Raw genomic sequence first — 20,967 nt, 5'->3', positions numbered from 1 at the left:
TCATTTTAAAGTCAAGAATACCTTTTTCTATATAATGACAGGCACAAATGCTTGGTTATGCTTGCATATTAACAATTTAAAATATCTTTTAAAAGCTTGCTTTGACTGTATCTCTTAAATCTGTAATTTCGAAATAAAGATGGGCCCGTCTAGGAACCTTCAATATTTTACAACAAAAGTGGACACGCTGAAATGTCTCGCGTTCTTTACTAATCATTGATATCATGTTGATAGTCCTAAATATAAAGCTTCATACAACTGTCACATGAACTTAACATTAACCAAGAAAACTAAACATTGACCAATGAAAATGTCAAGGTCAGATGAACCAACGCCAGGCAGGCATGTACAGCTAACAATTCTTCCATACAACAAATATAGTCGACCTATTGCTTATAGTTTAAGAAAAATTCGAGAGAAGCTCTACTGTGATAGCCGACTTTGGTATAAGTTTACCCTCTTATTGATAGGATTTCAAACTCCTGTGACATAACAGACGACAGAAGATACTAATATGTGTGCACCTAGTTGAGAAATAATAAAAAAAAAAACAGTGAGATGAACGGTAATTTAAGTTGTTTGACACATCTGTGCATTGTACTAGTTCTTTTGAAAGCCTCTGTGACATAGATAGGGAAACATCAGACATAGTATTGTCAGAAGTGGGTCTGCTTTTCTGTCAGAGAACGAAAAACTTTTTCAGTCTGTCATTTGGAGAAAATCTTGATTAAAAACCGATCTAAGAATAAATCTGCTCGATGTGCTATTCAAACACTACTTTCACACCATAAGAAGACAGCTCCACGGGAGGAAAGAAACATTACAAAGGATGTCATGATGCAGATTCACTGGCATTGTACTGGCTATTGGAACCCGTAAGTATTACAAAAATTCATTGCCAATCATTTTTTGGCTGATAAAATGCCTTATAATTGAATATAACTATATATGGATGATCTGTATTTTAATAAAATAGCTTTGACCCCATTTCATCTTGAAACAGATCTTGAATAAAGTAAAGGTTGAATCACCAAACATATTTTCGAAATTATGAATGAATTGACAGTAATACTAACACTGAGTCGTTGATTATGATCGTATATCATCTGTTCTAGATGTTAGATTGAAAATCAGTACTTAAAAATACTTTCACAAACATATCTTTATTTTGTATTATAACAAATGTCAAATTACCTCCCTTTACAAACTGTTGGGCTAATAGAAGGTGCTGCTAACGCCCATACATTTTGCGATATAAAATATTCTGACTCTAAACTGGCATAAAAAATAGTAAGCACACATGAAATTATTGCATTTTATAAAAAAAAAATTAATTTTTAAAGAAATATTTGCTATGTAGTTGAAAATATGAAGCCGCAGAAAATTGGAGGACCCGGTTTAATTGTTGAAATAGACGAGGCTAAATTTGGCAACAGAAAGTAAAATAGAGGGAGAGTTGTGGACGGACATTTGGTTCTAGGTGGGATTTGTCGAGAGACTAAAGAAAATTTTCTTATGAAAGTGGAAACGAGAGATAAAGATACCTTTATTCGAATCATAGAACAATATGTTGAAAAGGGAATTACAATAATAACTGATTGTTGGGCGTCTTATAAATGTTTAGGGAAACTAGGGTATCAACCCCAAACCGTCAATCATTCTGAGTACTTTGTTGATCCAACTAGTGGTGCATGCACTAACCTTATTAGGAATAGATGGTGGTGTATCAAACGACAATTGCCAACCACACTTTCAAGATCAAAAACTTTTGATAAACATTTGATGGAATATATGTAGAGAACACTATACACAGATAAAAGTTTACTATTTGACAGTTTCATTCAGGACATGTGCAAAGTATATCCCCTTTGTTGATTTGAAATTAGTTATTGCAAAATAAAAATGAAATAATTATACATAATAAATGTTTTACTTTCTTTTATATTAAAAATTTACGGCACATATACCTGTTTCAAGAAGTGACACCCCCTATTTCTGTTTGACACCCCCATTTTCCTTAAATCGTAATTAATGACTTGTGAAATAAATTTATTATTATTGTACATTAAATATATATCTATTTATAATGATAATATTTTATTTTTTATGCTTGGTCAGGGCCTTACCCTAGAGTTACTTAGAGTTGTTCCGAATATCAACTCGAGTGCGTTCACGTTATAATTTACTAACTCTGATGTCGATTGTAGAGTTTCAAGTGAACTCGGTCTTGTTGTCCTGTGATGTTGTGTTGTCATTTTGATGTTATATTTCACATGGTTATTAAAATGCGAGGTTTGGCATGCCACAAAATAAGGTTCAACCCACCATTTTTTAAAAATGCCCTGTACCAAGTCAGGAATATGGCCATTGTTATATTATAGTTCGTTTCTGTGTGTATTACATTTTAACGTTGTGTCGTTTGTTTTCTCTTATTTTTTAGTGTAAATTCACATTGCGATAAGACGTGTCGCGGTACTTGTCTATCCCATATTCATGTATTTGGTTTTGATGTTATATTTGTTATTCTCGTGGGATTTTGTCTGATGCTCGGTCCGTTTCTGTGTGTGTTACATTTTAGTGTTATGTCGTTGTTCTCCTCTTATATTTAATGCGTTTCCCTCGGTTTTAGTTTGTTACCCCGATTTTGTTTTTGTCCATGGATTTATGAGTTTTGAACAGCGGTATACTACTGTTGCCTTTATTTATATGAAATGTGCATGTGTGATGCATAGTACATCACACAGCACCAGCACATAACTGCAATCCAGTATATTTTATTACTATTGGGGTGTCTCCACGCAAAATAGACCATTTATAACCAATAAATGTTGTAATTCTCACATCACAAAGTTAGTAAAAATGCACTCAACTATCTACTGAAACACAATATGCTTAATTTTATATGTTTGTTGAACCTTCATATAGTGTTACTGTTAGGCCTGATCACCATACAGGAGGCAAATTCTTATTATATAATAATTCTAAATCATGATTTACCTACTTAGTGCTTTTATTTCTTGATTTTTTTGTTTTTTAAAGCAACTTTATGTATGACTAGTATGCAATGGTATGTGCATTTAATATATTTTTATTTCTTTTACAATAAGCAACAATTTATTCTAGAAAGTCAACTTTCAACTTTGCAGAGTTTTAAAGTTTATATTTATTAACTTTCAATAAAATGTATCATAATATATTGTAGGTATGGATTTTTTTTAATTATTGAATATAGCATGTTGTTTTTTACAAACAGCTATCTGTTCAAACTGCAGAAAACACTTGTCATCAGGCAAACCAGATGAACATCTTGATGTTTCAGTGCCAAGTGAGGAAATCTCTGTAGAGACATTGTCAGAGGTATTTTGTATATTATTATACTTTATCATATACTTAGCATTAATATGATAGCTTTTGCATATGTGTAACGAACGGAAGTACACAAGCCGTAATTTCCAACCCAGGCTGATAACCCATATCAGACCGGTCTGATAACCCATATCAGGGGCGTCTCGTGCAAAAACCCATAACAGTGCTTTTCGTGCAAGTTACTTCCGGTGTTTCCGGTATCGGTTGTTTACTTTTCCATTGTGACGTCAGATATTTTTTATGACGACGTCAAATTTTACCTGAACTTTTGTGGGGATAGTTAATTACTTGCTAACAAATACCATTGGCAATTATGAATCATTTTATAGTACAACAAACCTGGAATAATAATGATCTTAAAACTCTTCCAAATTTTCAATGTTTCAAAATGCCTCTATAGGAAATGTTACCATACATATATATGGAGGAAGTGATGCTGTTGTTGGACAATTATAATATATTTGATTCATAACTTAACTTCTTAATAAAGTTTATGACTGTGTTAGTTGTTGCATTTGTTTATTTGCCTTACATAAAACTATTGTCGGAAGTATATGATAAAGTAATTAATACATGGCCTTTTCCATATCAGCCTGGGTATTTTGCAAGTTCCACACGTTAGAACATACACGTTAAAATACAATATGTTGGTGAAACAGGAAAATAAGATTAAAAATTTTTGAGTTACAGGACTTCGTAACTAAAACAGGTTTTTTTTTCACATGTCGCGCTGTATCTCAAAAACCATTTATGATTATTGTTTAAAACTTAACACACTTCTTAGTTATATTTTTCTAAAGATTTAAAAAAAAAGGAGGGGGAGGGGGGGGGGGGGGTTCACATGTCGCACCGTATCTCAAAAACTATTTATGAATATTGCTTCAAACTTTATACACTTCTTAGTTATATTAATCCAAAGATCTGTATAATTTTTGGTGATGATTAAAAGTTTTATTTTAGAGATATTGAGTTTTTTGTAAAAAAGGAAGGGTTTTCACATGTCGTGCCGTATCTCAGAACCTATTTATGATTATTGCATAAAACTTCACACACATATTCAAAATGAACCCTTGAGAGTCCCCGAGAGAGAGGGGAGAGGCGGAGGATTGTGCACTACGCAATACATTCAGACTGCTGAGAATAGACGTATCAGGACAGAATTATGATTCTTTACAATGTGTCTAGATAAAATTAGACTGAGTAAAGACTTGAGAATGTTGACAATATGTTGAGAACAATTCGGAATGTTAACACTGGTGAATATACAAATAATAATCTGAGCGAATTATACAGATGTTGTTTTGAAAAACTTACCTCCTTCTTCATCCAAAGTGAGTACATCTGTTCAGATTGATGCATTTGTTGATGTTGATTACAAAATAACTCCTTCAGACTTGTTAATTTCTCATATTCAAATGTCTCTTTAAAGTAATAGCCATTACTGCATTTGAAATGGAGTTTAAAAGATATGTTCACGCTATACCTCTTTTTTATATCTTCCAATAGTTGTGATATTTCACTGTATATGTTGCTGCATGTGCTTCCGAATCCCGCATTTTGTTTGGAAAATGTCACAACCTGAAGAGCAATTGTATCAGTTGACATGGTAACTAGAATCTTTGTGCCACCAGAGGCATCTATGTCAAACATACAGATGCCACGGTTTAAAGAAATACCACAATCCTCTTTGCTAGGGTCGTAGTTTCTGATAAACCAGGCAGACAAATGGTTGAAGAAAGAAGGTGGAAGAAATTCAAATTTAAAACAAAGCCAGGAAGTTCTTTTACATTTTCCGTCAATAATGCCAAGTTGTTTACATACATCGTCAAACGTGGACGACGGCATCATGCTTGGCATGATATAATAATTTGAGTTCTCAATTTTGACTAATATATCAAGTTCTTCCATAACTTTATGTAAATTGTTATTTTGTCCTGAAAACTGACTTCCATTTTTTAATTCGAAGAGTTCTGTTATTAATGATTCGCTTATTGTGCCTTTTCGTGTAAACAGTGTCCAGTCATTACGGTGATGCAATCTGCTCTTATTAAATTTATCTGAGACTAAACATCGGAAGGCATCTGCTAACCACTGAGGTTTTAATATGATCAAATCACGTATATTTTCGAAGAAAATAATGTTCCCTACATTATGCTGAAATCGAAGAAACAACAACAAATCCTCCTTTTTCAGTATATTGATTTGAGGATGTTTAGCCAGATTTGACATGTCATTGAAGTTGATGAAATTTTTTCCTTTTTTCTTATTAATTTCAATCAAATGTTCTAAAAGAATCCATTTAAGTGGAAAAGCTTTACCCCAATTATCCATTGTTCCTACAGTCTTGAAAATGGCATATCGCAACTTTTCAAATTCCTCGTCAGTATCTTCCTTATTTGACAAAAAAAACTCGTCGTGTAAGTGATGATATTTGCTTTGATATCCCAAAACTTGGTCTATTTGATCATTAAGTTCTTTCTTTCTCTTCTCAAAATCTGCCTAAAAAAATAAACAGAGGAATCAATAATAATTATGTTAGATATATTTTAATGAGATGATTTCGGAAGATGATGAACCTCCAATGTATTTAACCTTGATTCTAACATTAACTCTTATGACAATTCTTAAGAATTCATGGACCCTTCATAACTCACTTTACAGACTGGGTTTGCGTTTTTTCATCAAGGTCTCTTTATTTTTTGTTGCATTCATGTTGGCACACCAGCCGGCTGGCAAACTATGTCGTTAACAAAATTGTAGAATAGAAGCTATGTCCAAATGTTATACCATAATGTAAGCTGAGCTTGATATTGCTTTTGGTGAGTAGAAATGAACAATATTTTAATATTTTTTATCATGATCCTTAAATAGATTTTGAAGGAAAAATGTCCACATTATTTTTGTCTTTCTACAGGTATGAATCGACGTTCTACATGTAAGTTAGTATTTGGGCTTTTAAAAAAATGAATGCATCATTGAAATTCATGTTGACTACCTCCCCCTCCCCCTGTATTTTTGAAGTTCCTTTGATTATTATCTGTATCTTTTAATCATTATTCTTTAATATTATGTTTTAAGTCCATTATTTTCTCTACTAAAAAAACAACCGCCACCGAAATCCTCCATGAATGGCCTTATGCACATTTTGTTTATTTTATACGACCGTCAAAATTTCACAGGACGTGTCATGGTATATAAATGTCCGGCATCCGTCTGTCCGTCCGTCCGTCCATCTATCCGTCGTAAACATGTCGCACCGTAACTTGAGAAAAACTTATCGAAATTTCAGGAAACTTAACACAGTTGTTTTTAATGATGGTCATACGATCTGTAAACCTTTTTTTAGTGAACATAAGATTAGAACGTTTTGAGTTACGGGACTTTGTAACTAAAACAGGGGATGTTTTTTCACATGTCGAGCCATATCTCAGACATTATTTATAATTTTTGCATAAAACACACAAACTTGTTAATTAATTCGAGGATTTGTATACTTTGTCGTGATGGTTTTTTATCTTATTTTAGAGTTATTAAAATCTTTGTAAAAGAAAGAAGGGGGGTTCACATGTCGCACCGTATCTCAGAAACTATTAATTATCATTGTATAAAACTTCACACACTTGTTAGTTATATTAATAAAGATCTGTATCTTTTTTGTGATGCTTCTTTATTTTATGTTTGAGTTATTGAATTTGAATTGAGCTTTTTGGTAAAATTCCTATAAAACATGTTGTTAGCTATTGTTTTGTGTGTCACTTATATTAATTTTCTATTGAGCAGGAATAAGGAATGAGTCAGGATATACTTAGCATGACTTCCTGTGCAATAACCGTTTTAAATGTTCTTTTTTTCACTATACGACGGACGTATCATACGCTCATGGCGCAGCTGTTTATTTTATTTTCCCTAAAAAAAAACTCTTATTAGATAAAAATAAAATTAGGAAAATCATCAGAAGTTCGTGCCGCAGGTAAAGTTACAGGATAAAAGAACTAGAAAGATTATAGTCCCTATATCATATAAATGGACGCCATACTATCACGCCTATAGTATATGGCAATATGCAGAGATCATGATCAAATTATTCAGCCACAGGGACCAGATGCAATTTGTTTTTTTTATAGTTTTGTAAAGTTTATGCTGGCTGACGATAGTTTTTTTTTTCAGGCTGATAGTCATTGTGCAAGACTGGGTTCGTGCGTGACATCTCATATATTAAAGGACCTGTAACCTATGAAAATGTTCATATTAAAGCAAAAATCAGAATAAGTTTAGAACAAAATATATTGTTTCGAGTCAACTATGGCTAATGACATGAGGCATTTTTTAAACTTGACTTTGTGACCTAAGTGTTGTACCCTACAGTATTCTATAAGTTTTATTGTTTTACCTAGTAAATGTTTGTTCCATTTGTATAGGTTTTGAAAGTACTGTTAATTAGTGAAATTTTCATAATCATGTGTCTACACACATAGCTCCGACTGTAAAGTTGTTATTCCCCTATCTACTATATATACATCATCCAAAGGGTGACGAGGGAATAGAAAAAGGTTCAATCTTGATCTTGGTCGTCTAACAGTAAAACCCTTTTAATGTGGGACATTGGTTTGGTTGTTCAGGATGGCCTATATTTGTGTTGCTAACCCTGATTTACAGGTATTTCCCTGATATTACTTAATTACATTTTCACTGGATGTTGCACACTAACCACTTGCATTTTTAACATGTTGAAGATGTTTGTAAACTTTTATTGAATATAGTTTGAGAAAATTCATGTTAAATTTGACTTCAAATATAAAAACGAAGATGTGGTGTGATTGCCAATGAGACAACATGACACAGAAATTAACAACTATAGGTCATCGTACGGCCTTCAACTATGAGATAAACCCATACCGCATAGTCAGCTATAAAATGACAATACAAAACAATTCAAACGAGAAAACCAACGGCCTAATTTATGTACAAAAAATGCACGAAAAACAAATTTGTAAAACAGACATATGACAGCCACTGAATTACTGGCTCATGACTTGGGACAGGTACATACATACATACTGTTGCGGGGTTAAACATGTTAGTTGGATCCCACCACTTCCCCTAATCTGGGACAGTGGTATACCAGTACAACATAAGAACGAACTTTATAAATAAGGCTTAACTCATAAGACCGATACAAATACTACAAATACAGGTGGACGTGGCCGGTTAATTTTACATTCCAGAAACAAAAAGACATTAAGTACAGATCTGAGAGAACTCGAAGTTACTGACAGCTAGTTCAAAACCATTAACAACTAATAAAAAAAAATCATGCATCTAAGACTAAAGTATCAATATATATCATGTATATTTTGCTGTGAAAATTATTGTTTTAGTGACTTATTCAACGAGAATGCATTACTATTATATTTTTTAAATAATTCCTGAGTCATGGACAACAAAACTGTTCAACTAAATGATTATACTTAATAATATAATGCATTTAAAGTGAGTATTTTTTTATGATGGTTCAATATAAAAATAAGCAACAAAATAAAATGATATTATTTAATAATTAGTTTTCCTGGAACAATGCACAAAGTCATGACAGTAATGACCTTTGAAAATGGTGATTTGTTTTTAACATAAAGAAAGTGTTGTCTGGGGAAAATAAACTGCAAAGCATTATTTAAGACAAGCTGTAACAAGTGAAAAGTATTCCAGGTTCCTGGTAACACAAAAGATGTAAATTAAATTCAAGTTTTAGTACTAAATTTAAGAAGAAAATGTTAGCTATTTTAATTTGCTTAAAATGTTAAAAGAGGGTTAACCTTAGGACAAAGATTCTACATCAACCTAAAAAAATATTCATTTACGACCTTAAAACTCCTATATATGCACTTGACAAAGGGAAAGTTTATCGCATAGTAACAGTGCATATAGTTCTACTTTAAACGTATCTTTGATGTCCTATCAACATGTCAAACGAAAATCACCTGTTATGTTATAAAGAAAAATAACTATATCTGACTAAATAAAGAGTTAATGGAAACAAGAATGGAGATAGCTTCAATTAGACAGCAATCCTCCACTGAAAGTACACATCTAAGTAAATATGAATGTAAAACAAAAACTTTTAGAATTTAAATTCCGCAAAAAAAAGGTTTTATTCTTTTTATTGTATAGGATTGATAAATTCAATTGTATAACTCCCAGAGCTTTGTTATCAAGTAAATTAGGTTTGCTAGTTTTCATATATTCAGTTATTCTGTGACTTTCTTAGTTTTCTTCTTTGTACTGTACATTGTATATAGTATAATATAAGTTATTAATATATAAGAACAACAAATGAAGACAATAACTAAGTAACTCAATATAATATATGTATATATATATATATAAATATTATATACCAAAGAAAGAAACTGTCCAATCACAAGACACCTTTTTAGGAGCAGGACACGATTTTCAAAACGTGATATTTAAAATCATTGAGAAAAATCAAAATTGGGATACACAAGGAAGATCAAAGAGAGAGAGATTTTGGATGCACCAGTAACGAACTCTTGTACCCGATGGACTCAATGAGAGAGACGACAAAAAGATTTATATAATTTCAATTCAGTAACTGTATTAGTTAATTTCAACAAACTGATCGACGCTTAAATAGATTGAATGTTGATTGTTGCTATTTTTAGACATTATATATTATTCTCGCAGGCAACACGCATTACACATATTTTTGTGTGTAATCCTTTTATATCTATTTCCTGATAAGATCATGGAACAAAGAATTTATTTTAACAAACTACGAAGTTGAACAAATCAGAAAATACAAGATGAACATCATGTTTCAAACACATAGCCATAAATGAGTAATGCTTTTGCTAGTTAATATTCATAATATGTAAATGAGAATTGTACCACGTGATAACAGTTTGAACTGGACTGGCTTGTTATCACTAAACTCTTTAAAACACGGATATTAAAAGTTGTCCGTCACAGAGTTATTATTTACAATCACTCTGATACTTCCGTAAAGTTGTCAGGCGGTCAAAATCAAAACATTGAACGCGAATTTTGTGAATTTTTCGTGTTTTTGTGAGTTTGTTCTTCTTGAAATAGGGACATTTTAACTTTACGTGGGAACCTAGAGTTCAACGACTACGCATACAAGATTTTGACTTGCTTATTCTTTGGACATTCAAGTATCAAATTTCACCCCGGCAACCTTTTTTTCTAATGTCATTGTAAGTCAATTTTTGACACGAAATTTGCAAATTTGACGTTTCAGCCATTTAAGCCTGTATTTTACACTGCAATGTTTAAAGCCTCTCGCTTCGATTTTTAAAATAGCTCAGGAAGAACCGTCATTATGTTTCGTTTAAATGGTGTATATTGTTGTGTATATTTATTTTCTGCCCCGGCAACCTGTCTATCACTTAAATTAAAATTAAAAGACATTTTTCCAAAATTCCCTATCATTTTAATATAATTTCTGTGACCCGTATCCGATTTCTTTAGTATAATATTCAAATAAGCAAAGTGGTGTTGATTTCTGGATATGATTAAATCATATATTTATAACAAGCCAAAAAATACCAAACGGGTTGAATATTAAATTGACACCAGAAACACTGGGTTTAAAGTCCTTCAGATTTATGAAACGTTGGGCCGAAACTTTATTCAATTGTTCTTTACGGTTTCTCCAACTTTTACTTTCCTTTTCGATCTATTCATATAAACAAATCAACTCTAGAATAAATGCAATGCTTTCTAAACCACCAATTTCCATTACTAACGAAGACATGGATTTAATCAAGAACAGATTGTCCGATACTAAAAGAATAGAAAGTTAAAATTACAACAACAAGCAACAAAAGAAATTCACCAGAGATTGTCTTAAACAGCAATTTTCAAATTTTGGTATAAATAATATGTCAAAAGAGAGTGATTTAAAACAACCAAGAAAAGACGATTCAAAAAACGAAAACACGCCGCGGAGAATAATTTAGTTGTTAATCTGTCGTCAACAGAATTAACCAACTCTGAAGAAAAATAATGAAGTAAGGGTCTAAACTTCTTTCCTATACCAGCAAACATCCACAACCTACAATTGAAGACAGATGTTGACCAATTTGCAAGATGTCTTCGCCATAAAGAACACTTTAATAGGCAACACAAAAAAAACTTACAGGAAGCCGGAATGAATTATCGGAATATGAGAGTGATAAAGAGGACAAGTGCATTTCCAGATTTAAAAAGAAAGGCGAATGGAATCCACCAAGGAGTAAGAACGACAATTTAGAATCCTTTATATAAATTATTAAAACTGAAGTAAACTCATCAGTCAGTAGCAAACGCATTACGGAATCTCTCCGAACAAGAAAGCCCAGCCGTGAAGATATTGTAATAAATCAAAGGAGGTGCAGTTGTAGTGATCAACAAAACCGACTTAATTGAAGAAAGGAATCGTCAACTTTCAAACACCAAATTTTACAAACATTGAGAAAGTGATCTTACAAAAAAAATCAGTAAACAAATTAATGAGGTCCTTTCAGATATAAACAACAAAGAACACATAGATGACGACACGTACGACTATCACACCCTAAAGCTACCTGCACAGCCGGTCGATTTTACTTGCTCCCAAAACTTCATTAAGAAGGGATTCCGGGTAGACCGATTGTATCTGCAAATGGCCATCCAACCGGAAATATATCTTAATTAATGGATTACCATCTTATACCACATGTTAGAACAATGCCATCCTACATTCAAAATACAACAGATCATCATAATTTTGGTATCAATGGATGTGTCTACTGTATACACAAATATTCCAACAAATGAAGGAAAAGTCGCTTGTGAACAAGTATGGAACAACCGTAAGGATAAACAACCCCCTACAGACTGTCTGGTTCAGTTGCTGATACTAGTGCTCGAAAACTACAATTTTGTATTCAACGAGCAGCACTACTTGCAGATTGACGGTACCAGTATGGGAACAAAAATGGCACCTTTGCCAACATTTTCATGGGGAGTCTCGACGAACGCATCCTTTCGAATGTACCATACACACCCTTGTCTTGGCTCCGTTATATTGATGGCATCGACATCAAATGGAACGAAACTGCAGAATGTCTTCAAGAATTTCTCAATTTCTGTAATATCTTTCATCGATCGATTAAATTCACATCTGAAGTTTCAAATGAATAAATTGCGTTTTTCGACACCACCATAACTTTAGAAAACGGAGTCATGACAACCGACCTTCACACCAAAAAAACTGATAAACACCAATTTCTCTGTCCAAAGAGTTGTCACCCGAAACACTGTTCCTGGATCATTCCATACAGCCACGCCATCAGGTTAACACGGATTTGTTCATCGGAATCAAAATTAAACCATCATTTGGCACAAATCATACCGCAACTTAAATCAAGAGGTTATAGGAACAAAATTATTTCAGAAGCTTCCAGTAAAGCAAAAGAAAAGGACCGAACAAACAAACCTACTTGAATACAACCAAAAGACGGCCCAAACAGATAGAATCCCGTTTGTTGTTAGTTGTCATCCTGATCTGACAAATCTTTCATCCATTGTCCACAAACACTGGCTTATTGAAAATGATCCTTCATTAAAAGAGATTTTTCCATCACCTCCCGTTATGGCTTATCGCAGACCTAAAAACCTCAAAGATATTCTAGTTACATTCAAAGTATCTACACAGGAGATATCAACAATCGGAGTTTATAAACCATGTGGAAGGGGCAATTGTAAGTGCTGCAAAGTCGCCAACTTCGAAACCCAATTCGTCAGCACAGTCACAAAGAAAAATACAATATATGTATAACTTCAAATTGCAAAACGCAAAATTGTATTGATGTTCTAACGTGTGGAACTTGCGAAATACAATATGTCGGTGAAACCGAAACACCATTTCACATCAAACTAAATAACCATCGGTCATTTTATACAAAAGAAAGAAACTGCCCGATCACAAGGCACATTTTCAGAGCAGGACATGATTTTGAAAATCATTGAAAAAAATCAAAATTGGGATACACAAGGAAGACAAAAGAGAGAGAGAGATTTCGGATGCACCAGTTACGAACTCTTGTACCTGATGGATTCAATGAGAGAGACGAAAACAGATTTAAAAACAAATCAAAACCATAATTTTTAAATCATACAAATTAATTTATAGAAATTCAAACAATTCATCGAACATCAAAAAATGTGTTTTACTTGTATTTCCAACTGTATGTAGTTGTAGCTACAAACATATTTTCCACAACATCAATAACAAATGAATAAATATGTTACACTTTTCCTCAAATCTTGTGTAGATTAAGCTACAAAAATATTTTTTTGTCATGCATCAGATTTCACCTTGGGAGATGCAAATGCCTGATGAAGCTAATTTATTTAGCGAAATGTTGCGTATTTCTATTAAAATCTAATATAACTTTTTAATGTTATAATGAGCGTGTTTAAGTTATATTCTTAGACATTATATAATTTTAATTCAGTAAATGTATCCGATTATTTTCACAAAGTGATCCACGCTTAAAAAGATTGAATGCTGATTGTTGCTATGTTTAGACATTATATATAGGACTTTTTATTTATCAAAATAGCTAATTTGTTCAGCGAAATATTGCATGTTTCTATTTAAAATATAATAAACTTTTTAATGTATGAATTAGCGTGTTTAAGTTATAAACATCAACCCAACAATATATATATATATATATATATACACACATTCAGGTAAATATTAAATGGTCCACTGTCCTCAGTTCCATTTTTTTTAATAAAGGATCCTCGTTTATTCACTGTGTTGGTGTTGATTGGTTAGGTATAAATATAAATTTATCATTGTCAGTGAGATTAGCAAATGAATTGTATTCTATGTTAATGCAATTAAAATATGCTAATCTAATATTCAAATTGTAAGAACAATTTATTAAGAAATGCTCCTCATCATCCAGTACTTTGCATTTTTTGCATAGTATCTCTTCGCGAGGAATTTTAAAATGCCTTTCTTTTTCGATTAATAATGATGATCACTGATTCTAAGTTTTGTAATTAATTTCCTAAATTCAAAGTTTGAGTTAGAGAGGTACGGTTTTATCAATAAATTTGGATCAAATCCTTTATTAAAATTTAGTTTACTTTTATATTCAATAGATCTCAACTTATCCACCGACAGATTGTTGTAGTATGAGTTTATTTGAGGTATAATATAGTTGTTTTAATTGTTTTAAATTATAACAGGTTTTAAGTCTAATTTATATCAATGTTTGATTCAGAAAGAATATCCTTTGCAAAAGTGAACCACGAATAGGACCCACTAGAATCCAAAGTTTTAGTTAATAGAAAAGATTCATGTAATAAGGGATTCAAACTTCAGGTGAAAAGCCATGTTAAATACATAATAGTTTGGGTTTCTATATGACATTCGATAGACAGTCATCCCAATTCATTCCAAAATTTGAGGCGCTCTTGTTAGTGTCTAGGGTAAACTTACAATAACCAAGGAGCAAGTTTTATATTGGAGTCTTGTCAATAAAATTAAATGGTTCCAATTTTTTTCCAGGAACCATCGCTTTTTTTAGCTTTGCAATATGTTATATATGAGTTTAAATATGTTATTTCAGAAATATAAGTCAATATAGGTCTCACTCAGATGTAAAATAACTTATTACTAATTTGACACTCTGATAGGAAGACTGCTAAGATAATTAGTATATGATTTAATAGAAAACAAAACCTTTTTTTGTCTTTTTTGTTGATTCAGCTGTACTTTGGCTGAGATAACCATTTGATTTAATCTAAGAAAGGATATTCTTAAACATTCTCTATTTTTTTACAAGTATAGATGTTTCAGGCTTTGCTTTGTTGTTGAAAAGACCATACTTTTTGTTTTATTTATATTATGTTAAGAGAAATCTGTCAGTTGTCTCAAAACATGGACACTTTATTTATACTACCCTCCTTAGATTATGAGAGTAAAAGCAGATCATCAGCAAACAGGAGGGAGCCTAGTTTACTATTTATAAGCACCAATGGACTTGAGTTGTCATCTGCCAAGCCTTTAGTGCTATCATTTATAAACATATTGAACACATACTGATTAGGATAATGAAAATTTCAAGTTTCAGTGAAATGTGTAGTGCATCACATCTTTCAAATCGTAAGTTTATGATTGCGTTACAATTGTTATCTACCACCAGTAGGTGTTAAACGACCTATAATAGAACACAATTTCCTAAATTTGGTCTGAATCAAACACTTCACATTTTTGGACTTAAGTTAGACAATGAACATGTACTTGGATATGATCTATACTATTAAACGAGAAGACCTCATTTTGTGTGTCACTTCTCTTCTTCCCACAATAAATTGATCATCATGCCTCTGTGCTCTATATGTACCATGCATAATCGCATTTGTCATCTATTCTTATGACTATTCAGTTTGGGTTATGTTGGGAGAAAAACGAAATAAAGGCGTCCGGATATTCATTCCGTCATCAGACCAACTTTTATGTCAGACATGACTACCGGTTTTAACATTTAGAACCAATCGTTTGATAAATAACAAAAATGAAAAATAAATAAGCCAATCGGAGTGTTGTCCATATCTTGGTTTTTAGATCGTATGAACCACTACTATTATACCTAGGTTTTAACTTAGTACACATAATTTTCAGAAGTACCCGGACGGGGACAGGACAATTATTGTTGCGTATATCTGCATGTACTGTATACTATGATTAGAATACTACCATATTATATGTATAGAGATGGCACTCACACCACATCTTCCTATATCTATATATAGAGACTCTATATATTATAAAGCAGTGATCGCCATGGAGAAAAAACTTAGAATTAATAGTTAATAGTCCTTAATAGAAAATTAAATAGAATGTATTATAGGTCTTTGTTCATAGTATACAGAAACGTGAAAAGTAATGGAATATAACAAAAACAAAATTATAACTGACTTTGAAAAAAAAGAGAGGGCTTACATATAATCCTGTCTCCATGTACCTATACGAGTTTTGATATCATTTCTTAAATTCACCAGACATAAAATCTTTTACAAAAATTTTTCCTAAAAGAGATAACATATCATAAAATTTAAAACTTAAAATGCCCGCGATTTCGCTTTTGAGTCAAACAGGACTTCCGGGTTTGAACCTGCACATAAATTTCATTGGAGTACTCGAGATCAGCACAATAATTATCGGTTTGATAGAGACTCACTTTATAATATAGCAGTGATCGCCTATGAGAAGAAACTTGAAATTGATAGTTTATAGCAAATACACTTTATTTATAGGATACGTATGTTCATAATATACAGAAACGCAAAAATAAAGGAATTTAACAGAAGAAGAAAAAATAACGGACTTTGGAAACAAGGGAGAGGGCTGAAACTGTTTCCAAGTACCTTTGAATTTTGATTCCTTTTCTGGAATTCTCCAGACACGAATTTTTTTACTAAAATTCTCCAGATACAACATATTTTACAAAATTTCTCCCTACAACAGAAAACATACTTTCAACCAAGCTCTAAATTCCCGCGATTTCGCGCGTGTGTTCTAGTATATACTGAAAATACATGGCCTTTTCTACACCGGAACTAGGATTATTCCCAGACATAAAAGAAGGGCTTATATATGGGTTGAGGGATAATACCTTTATCTGGGCTGATTTGGAAAAGGGCTTGTATCAATATACATTTTACACATATACCCAAGGGTGACTGGGGAATAGACATATGATCACTTGGTCTTCTCCCGACCGACAGTAAAACGCTTGCCGAAGTGGGCGTCTGTTTGGCTGTGCGGGATGTATTAAATTCGCAGTCACGTCCGGTCAGAATGGGGACGTTATATCCAATGTCTCGTGTAAATAGTGTGCCACGCTCTTTGCACGTTAATAACCCTTGCAACAACTCTTTGAGGGCCCGTATGTGGCCTGTTGCAAAGCAAAATTCCTGTCCCTATCCAATATATCCTCAGTTTCCAGTGGCAGTCAATATTTCCCCGACCATCATTTCAGATGGCCTCTATTATGACAAGACCTACATATTGTACGTATTGTGAACTTGTTCTCGTCCTGAATATGCATGAACTATTTGCCGCTGGACGTTAAGCAACCAACAATCAATCAATCAATATACATTTTTGTAGAGTATAACATGGCATTATAACATGTTATGTTTTTCACTAAAAATCTATCATTGAGATGTATTTTCTGGAACTCGCCAAGTAACGTTGAAACGCAATTATGATTAATTTTCAAAATGTTAAAGGCATTAGATAATAACCGGAAGCTAATGAAAGTCATATCACACGCTATCGGTAAAAAAGGTATTAACTAGACACCGCTTGTATTACGCTACACTCAAACAAAAGTTTAGTAGTCAGCCGAGAACCAGTATAGACATGGAAAACAAGCAAAATGGCAGACGACTGCAACCGTCTTCGTGTTCACGGTCGGTTTATCAAGAACAATAGATTTAAAAAATATACAAGGATGAATTCTTTGAACGAGAGTGGTAAATTAAATCAATAGGGAGACCACGATTACGGTTCGTGTGGAGTATTACCATTGAAACCGACAACACCGGTATTAGTTGAGAACATTGCCTACAATGTTACGGTTTCAACTGATATCGGCGCGGGGACAGTAAAAACATGTATGTCGTGAAGGCAGAAGGGTTGTTGAGTTTGAAGTGCTAGCGGAACAACTCTTCTGACTGATGCAACACCACACTCCATCTGAAGGATATTGTAGGTGAACTGAGGTAAACTTAATTTTTCACAAACTATCAAAACCATGTGAAGTTTGTAGGAATATGATTGCAATTCACCTTCAAATATGTCCTGCTGGCAGAAATATTTACAACTTTTGTCTCAATCCCGGAAATCATTACTGACAGGACAGTGATAGGGCAAGTAATTCCTAGGCAAACTATAAAAAATCAAGTTAGAAATGTGACATTCCTGACATTGTATCATGTCTATATAAATTAGAATGGACTGTGTATGACAAATATGGATGAACCAGAGCTGTAATACATAAATGTTTAGTCTCTCACTTTCTGACACTATAAACTTGTCACCGCACTGCATCCAAATTAAACCCTAGTCCTATAATATATGCATTTGCATTATATATTCACTATTTAACGTTCTTATGCTGATATTTTATTTTTTTATTTTTTGTCTAATCTCGGGTGGCACATTCATGATAAAAATAGCAAAATCAGTAAAAAGAAAATAGTTATACAAATAGAAAATGATGCCCCCCAGTTCATATATTACAGTACTAAATGAAACACCTAAATAAAAAGAGATAAGAAATAAGTTTGGCATTTTTAGCATTGAGATGGATGCACAATGGCAACGAAATCAAATAAAAAGGCAAGAATCACCTATTTGATAGTAACACAGAGAGGGTATATGGTTGATATTCTATAAATGTAACCTGTCCCAATAACCTCTCTTCTTTTTTCTTTTAACACATCTTCGGTCTGGGATGTATTTAGGTAGGGGGTTGACATTTTAAAAGGCGTTTGCTAGGAGGGGTGATGTTAACATTTTTAAAAGGTTTTTTCTCTAATTTTTGTTTTTAAATTTTAGTTTATAGACTATCAATTTCATTTTTTTCCTTAAAAATCCAACACTACATATATAAGGAAATCTGGATTTAAATATTTTATATTTTATCTTCTAGACCACAATAATTGCTTTCATCAAATGGGAGGTCAGTATATTTTTATGAAAAAAAATGCACAATCAACCTTCTTATATATTTGACACAAGTTGAAACAATGTTTTACCCCGTCACCTTTTTTATGTGTCTGTACCAAGTCAGGAGCCTGCAGTAATTCAGTGGATGTTGTTAGTTGTTATATATCATATTTGATTTTCGTCCATTATTTTATACATTATAAATCAGGCTGTTAGTTTTCTCGTTTGAATGTTTGACAACATTGTTTCTTTGCCTATTATACATATTATACATTGTAGCAGACTATGAGATATGGGTTTAACTCATTTTTATATGCCATGACTGACCTATTTTTATTAAATTCTGCGTCATTTAGTCTCTTGTTGAGATTTGATTTTGAGAGTTGTCTCATTGGAAACCATACCACATCTTATAAAATAGAATAGAGTTTCTTTCCCCTTCCATTATATAATGCAACCTATACAAGAAAAATGTCCCTACTCAAAAATCTACACCTGTATATAATGTAATGTTTACTCTTATCTCCACTGGAGCTGAAGTTACATAATATATTATCAACCAATCAAGATTTACATGGCAGCAGAGTGTGAGATCCACCCAATCACTTAGAAAACAAATTAGAAATTGACTTGTGTAGTGAAATAACATTGTAACGTAGAGACTGAATATTTAATGTTGTGATTTATAGTGTATTAAAGTGACACCATCCTCGTGTAGTTTATCTTAGTGTATTGTAGATAAGTGAAGTGTATTGTAGATTAGCGAATTGAATTGAAGATTAGCGAAGTGTATTGTAGACTAGCGAATTAAAATGTAGATAAGCGAAGTGTATTGTAGATTAGCGATGTGTCTTGTAGATTAGCCTAGTGTATTGAAGATTAACGAAGTGGATAGAAGATTAGCGAAGTGAATTGTAGATTAGCGAATTGTACTGTAGAGTTAAAATGGCAGCATCAGTCTACTATAGAGTACCACCTGTATTTACTGAACAGAAGCTTTATAGCAGATGGATTGATGAAATTAAAGCATGGAAGGCTTTGACTGACCTAGACAAAAAAAAAGATGGGTATAGCGATAGTGTTGTCACTTCCTGAAGAAGGACTAAATTCCATTCATAAAAAAGTGTTTAGCGACTTAAGTTTAGAAGCCTTAAATGTAGATGATGGAGTAGATAAGCTCATTGAATTTATGGACAAAATTTTCAAAAATGATAAGCTGATTTAAACAAACTGCACTAGAAAAAAGTTTAGCATGTGAAACAGACGAAGACATATTCTAACACAAGTACAAATACCAGTCCTCCCTTTTGTGTATACATATGAGAAAACATTTCAAAGTTATTGATTGAATTCAAATCCATGACACATACGGTACACATTGTAGTCCGAAAAAATAAAGGACTTCATTCCTATCAAACACCTTTTTAATTGTTTACCAGAATATTTCTTTTAGTTTTGGGTAAAATTGTAAAGGAAATAATACTATCAAGACGTCCTTCCATAAATCTTTTTTTTTCTGTTCTGACTTTGAAGAAATGACTACTTTTCGCCCAATCGAAATGGTGCATGGACATATTTTGTTTCATATTATTAGAATTATTTTCAATATTATCGGTATTAAACTTGATTATCGACACATGAAAGCTTGTCAGCATTGTCGATCTTTTTAACGTTAAAGTACCAATAGTTCGGTCACTACTCAATTAAGTTTGTCGATAACGTAGCTAATTTTGACGGTAAAGAAACATCAATTCGATCACTTCTCTGTTACGGGCTATAATATATTATCAACCAACCAAGATTTACATGGCAGCAGAGTGTGAGATCCACCCAATCATTAA

General features: G+C 32.7%; 1 protein-coding gene across 1 annotated transcript in view; it reads right to left on the bottom strand.

Annotated features, from left to right (window-relative positions):
• Positions 1–3,684: 3,684 nt before the first annotated feature.
• LOC139501859 (uncharacterized) overlaps positions 3,685–20,967 on the bottom strand; it is a 146,785-nt gene continuing 129,502 nt past the window's right edge. Inside the window, exons 11-12 of the mRNA XM_071291083.1 lie at positions 4,681–5,865; positions 3,685–3,705 (exon numbers count right to left, since the gene is read on the bottom strand). Of these exons, the coding sequence (XP_071147184.1) occupies positions 3,685–3,705; positions 4,681–5,865 (1,206 nt within the window). The remainder of the gene's footprint in view (positions 3,706–4,680; positions 5,866–20,967) is intronic.

This window comes from Mytilus edulis, chromosome 13 (assembly GCF_963676685.1).
Source record: "Mytilus edulis chromosome 13, xbMytEdul2.2, whole genome shotgun sequence".
Taxonomy (NCBI): domain Eukaryota; kingdom Metazoa; phylum Mollusca; class Bivalvia; order Mytilida; family Mytilidae; genus Mytilus; species Mytilus edulis.
Note: the sequence above shows the minus strand (reverse complement) of the source record. Positions and strands in the feature narration are given on the sequence as shown.